General features: G+C 41.3%; 1 protein-coding gene across 3 annotated transcripts in view; it reads right to left on the bottom strand.

The window, feature by feature from the left end:
- Positions 1 to 351: 351 nt before the first annotated feature.
- Positions 352 to 5,425, bottom strand: part of LOC111861595 (deformed epidermal autoregulatory factor 1) — a 14,166-nt gene continuing 9,092 nt past the window's right edge. For 2 of the 3 annotated variants that reach the window (XM_023846283.2, XM_023846286.2), the window contains exons 6-9: positions 3,749 to 4,017; positions 1,353 to 1,504; positions 1,067 to 1,175; positions 352 to 703 (exon numbers count right to left, since the gene is read on the bottom strand). In XM_023846283.2, the coding sequence (XP_023702051.1) occupies positions 512 to 703; positions 1,067 to 1,175; positions 1,353 to 1,504; positions 3,749 to 4,017 (722 nt within the window). In that variant the 3' untranslated portion in view covers positions 352 to 511. The remainder of the gene's footprint in view (positions 704 to 1,066; positions 1,176 to 1,352; positions 1,505 to 3,748; positions 4,018 to 5,425) is intronic. The other variant, XM_023846285.2, reaches the window with a different exon arrangement.

The raw sequence follows: 5,425 nt of genomic DNA, 5'->3' as shown, positions 1-5,425 counted from the left end.
ACATAAGGACAGGACAAAATCCTTATTATACATGAAGCAATAATTCTACTTCCCCAGCTAAAGAGAGATAAGTTTCTTTCTGTTTCCCGTATGTAGCGTAGTTGGTTGATGGGCTATGCTACAAGCCAGAAGGTCGCGGGTTCAAGTCCCGATGAGGTTATTTAATTTTTTTCAATTGACCTAATCCTTCCAGCCGCACTATGGCCCTGAGGTTCACTCAGCCTCTAACAGAAATGAATACCAGGAATTAATTAAATAATTTTCCTGGGGAGTAAAGGGCGGCCGGCGCGTAAGGCTGACAACCTTACAGCCATCTTTGAGCCAATCTTCTAGATAATGTGGGACCCTCAATGTCTCACAATCCTATGGGCCTTCACGGCCTGGTACAAGGATAGCTTTACTTTTACTGTAATTTTAAATTCTATCATTAACTTATCTTGAAATAAAATCAAGTGCAGCAGGTAACAAATTCAGTCATACAGCTAACATTACATAAGGAATTACCTAACTACTACTCAGGCTGTGATGTGAGAACCTGTTCTGAACTCTCTACTATAAGCATGATGGAACCAGGCTCTGTTGCACTGCGCACACACTCCACCTGATGACTTGCCCAGTCCTTGCGCTGGCAGAATGTTGAGCAGTAGGGTGTTCGTCGGCACAGCGAACACTCCGCATATGCCTCACGGTTACAGTTGGCACACTGCAAACAGTACAACTAGACACTATCAACTGTCCCTGTCAGCAAGCATTCGAAAACAAGACACGCGGCACACCACACAACAGGAGAGGACACAACAGTTTTTCTTATACCAAAAGGAATATTCCATTTTCACACTATGCATCCTGTTGCGTGTCACAAACGTTATTAACAGTAATATCTAATACTGCCTGATGATGGTAACATGAGGATAGCAGCAAGAAATAAAATTCAATCTCAGAAATACTGATTGACTGAAAAACCATTTTTTGTTATGTTGCTGGATAACCTTACTTAACCATATGTTAATTTTTTCTTTCATTTGTTTGCCTAGGATATGTGTAACGCCATGAATACTTAACTAACCTTCTTGTTTTCAGTAGCATCTGAGGTTGGCTGCAATCCAACGGTTTCAATGGGGTCCACCACATGAACTGGAAGAGCAGTTTCTCCAGCACGTGGTTCAAACACGGCCCTTAAAAAGGAAGACTGATAACTGACATATTTTCATAAATACAGCATTCCCTTTACACATTCGTTTTATGCACTTAGTGCAAAGAATGCATAAGAAGCCCTCCATAAACCTTTCAGGCTGAAGAAAACAATGTCATTTCCAGACGAGGAGACTCGTGCAATTTGTGAATTATCTTACCTGGTACATGCAACATGAGTCTCAACTCTGGCTGCCAACACAGCCTGTTCTTTGGCTTCTTTCAAACTGTTAATTTCCCGCTGGCACTGTTCTCGAGCTTCTTCCAAAGTCCGCTGGAAGTGATGTGCTAACTTCAACATCCTTGCTGACATCTAGAAATATACCATAAGGCAAAATAATGTCTACTATTCATAATGTTGTATTTTAGTGTCCTGTTGCACTGATTTTCGTCCATGATATGTATGCCGTGTCCGTCTTGTAGTGCACTCAATTTCACCTGTTATTTCACATGTTTCGGCAACATAGTGCCATCATCTGGTGCTCCATTTACGTTAATCTATTGCATTGCTTGCCATTATGTCATTGTAAAATTATTTAAAAAATATTTAAAAATATTCGTCAATTATAATAAATTTTTATACACTAAAATCTTGTTAAGATATTCATCTTATATATGTTCCAACTCAAACCCGCGCATGGTTCCTCCACTATGGGAGTCGTTCCTCTTATACTCCGTGTATATCTTGTCTCGTGATGTGTGTTCCAACATTACAACACCTGCAGCCAAAAAGGGAACACACATCACGAGACAAGATATACATGGAGTATAAGAGGAACGACTCCCATAGTGGAGGAAGCATGTGCGGGCTTGAATTGGGACATATAAGATGAATATCTTAACAAGATTTTAGTGTATAAAAATTTATTATAATTGACGAATATTTTTAAATATTTTTTAAATAATTTTACAATGACATAATGGCAAGCAATGCAATAGAGTAATGTAAATGGAGCACCTGATGATGACACTATATTGCCGAAACATGTCGTGAAATAACAGGTGAAACTGAGTGCACTACAAGACGGACACAGCATACATATCATGGACGAAAATAATGTGACACATTTCTCTTAGAAATGTGTCACATTATTAAATAATCAACATGAATGTGTATCTGCAATAGAATGATGATCAGAGAATGTCACTTCTTGGTTGAGGATGAATTAACAATAATGACTCCCATAAAATATTTATTGTTTCCATCAACACAACAATTCTTCAAGAGGTATACAAATTAACGTTGACATTAAAACCATAACTCTTAAAGACACATATTTCGACCCTTACTGGGGCATCATCAGGTGTTGGTTAGTATTAGGGTGTTATAGGCCACGTCATAGCTCAAGCGGTTAGTCGCTGGTTTCCCACCATGGCAGCCCAGGTTCGATCAAGTGGGAATTGTGGTGGACAAAGTGGCGCTGGGGCGGGTTTTCTCCGAGTACTTCGGTTTCCCCTGCCAATCTTCATTCCACCAAATATTCTCCATCATCATAATCACCCGGGGCAGGCTACAATAGGCCAATCAGTGGCCGCCATGCCGAGTGGACCCAGTTGGACTCCACCCCCCACTAAGCAAATCTAAAAAAAAAAATTTAGTGTTAAGATGTTGAACTAGCAGCCAATATGCATCCATAATATGGTTTACCTTGTACTATACAATGTCACATTTGTAATGAGACAGTCAGGGTTATGTACAACTTGAAAAGCAATTGGGCTGAGACTGGATGAATCATTATGCATCTAGTTAGATGCCAAATTAAAGCTAAAATTACAAATTATTAAAATTAAAATGACAATATATAGGTACATAGTGTTCCTCAGGTACGTTGGTCTTTCTAGACTTGTTCTTCTTAGGGGATTATGTATCTTCTTATGAGAATGTTGTCTCTCATCAGGTTGTAAGGTCAGTGTTATAGTGTCGTTGCTGAGATGTTATTGCCTTAAGGTAAGAAGTATTCTTGTTATCCTGAATATCAAAATCATTTTAATAGTTTCATAATCTGAACAACTTACTTGAAAAAAAAAAGAGTTGAGTTAAATAAAATATAAATTAGCTTTTATTCACCATGAATCTATACGGCAGAAATACAAGCTTTGAAACACCATGTGAATGACTCAGATCAGTTTGTCATGAGATCATAATACATAGGAAGAACAAAATAAGAAATCTGAAGACGATTATGATCAATATTGTTGCAGTCTCAGCCTGTATGAGTCTGTAAAATGGTGTCCAGATCAAAATACGGCAGTAACCTAAGACACAAGGCTGTGCCACAGCTCACGCGGTTAGTCGCTGGCTTCCCACCGTGGCGGCCTGCATTCGATCCCAGGTATGGTCAAGTGGGATTCGTGGAGGATAAAGTGGCGCTGGGGCAGGTTTTCTTTGAGTACTTCAGTTTCCCCTGCCAATCTTCACTACACCAATTACCCCACAATCACCCTCACCTATCATCTGGGGCTGGTACAATAGGCCAGAAGTGGCTGCAGTACAAGGGACTTAGTCCCACACCACTAGCAATAAAAGAAACAACCTAAGACACAACAAAATGAATACCTCCTCAAGTTTCTTGAAAAGATCTGAGTGTGAGGTCTGTGATCCAACAGTCTGAAACTCTGTACCCTCTGCTCCTGCTCCAGACTGCGAGGTGGAACCGTGAGGGGGGGATGATGAATTTGTCTGCTGCTGGTTTCCTGAGACTGGCGAAGAAGTAACCACCATCCCATCACCCAAGCGACCTTGAACATATGCTGCATTGTGCCACTCCTCTCCTCCTGGACCACCGATGATAGGTTTGCTGTCACCAGACACTACAGCAATTGGATCTGTCAGCAGTGATCAATAAATCCTGTCTCTTATTTAATTTATCAATATGGCTTACTTAACAAGACTGTCAGTAGCTCAGACTACATGGCATCACATGGTAGGATCAGTCAACAACGAACTGGAACGGATGTGGAAGGATATGGTAAGGTAAGGTAAAGTTGTCCCTATACTCAATGAATTAAGCACTACGCCACGAAGGCGTATGGGGAAGAGGATGTATAGATGTACATTTTCTTGACCTCGGCACTAGTTGGAGGTGAATGGTCAGCATCACGCACCAGCTGCTTTACCCCCGGAGAGAGCCCCTGGTACCCATTGGATAGGAGGTTGAGTGGACCCCAAAGCCGGTTTGGACAATTTGGAGGAGAGAAAATTCTTGACCCTACTGGGACTCAAATTCCGAATCATCAGTTGTCCAACCCGTAGCCAGTTGCTATACTGACTGAGCTATCCTGGCTTCGTGGAAGAATAGCCTAATATAAGGTACTGTCACAGCATCTGCCTGGAGGGACTGATAAAAATAATTAAAACTCTCAGTCAAGATACCTGGTCTCTGGGCCCACATTTGAACCTGGAGGTACAAAACATAACGCTGGAGTGCCATCCACTCAACCATTAAGTTTAATGTCTAAATAATGTCAACCATGGTTCACACAAAAACTGTACATCATCCGCAGATAGCGCCTCCAGTCTTGTCTCTTCACATAAGCACTCCTCTTACCCTCTTACATTTATGTCCATTATTTCCCCTTTCAATTTGTATATCAGTCTATGTCCCTAAAGGAATCCCATATGACACAAGCAAAATGCTTGCTACAGTAATTATGGTACAGGTAAAGTTATCCTTGCCGGTCACGGTCACTGAGCGGTCTAAGGTATGCACTGTCTTCGCTTGCTCGGAAGCCGGGATCATGGGTTTGAATCCCACTCAGGGCATGGATGTTTGTGTGTGCTTTTCTGTGTTTGCGTACAGGTAGAGGCCTTGCGACGAGCTGATCACACGCCCAAGGAGTCCTACCGTATGTCTAAGAGCTAGTAAAACTGAAGTGAACGGAGAGTTTCATGGAGGTAGGCCTAGGCCCAAATGACGGCTGTGCCCATGAAAAAAAGTTATCCTTGGGCTTAACCCTTTGACGTGGTCATTTAAATTCCGCGGCCGCGGCTCCTGCGGTAATATATTCAGCCGGCCATTTAAATTTTGCTCGAAAATTATTTATTCATCATTGTTCTTAAATTCTATGAGATAGGAACATGAAACTTTCACTAAAATGATCTTAAATGGTGGTTTTATAACCTTACCTTATAATATGGGCGCCCTGTATCTCGGCCATGGAAGCAGGTTGTTTAGTATTTCAGCAGTGAATGGTACGCCTTGAAGGATGAAACTTTCACTAAAATGATCTTAAA

Source organism: Cryptotermes secundus, unplaced genomic scaffold (genome assembly GCF_002891405.2).
Source record: "Cryptotermes secundus unplaced genomic scaffold, Csec_1.0 scaffold2307, whole genome shotgun sequence".
In the NCBI taxonomy this organism is placed as follows: Eukaryota; Metazoa; Arthropoda; class Insecta; order Blattodea; family Kalotermitidae; genus Cryptotermes; species Cryptotermes secundus.
The sequence above is the reverse complement of the archived record's forward strand: the minus strand, read 5'-3'. Positions and strand labels throughout refer to the sequence as shown.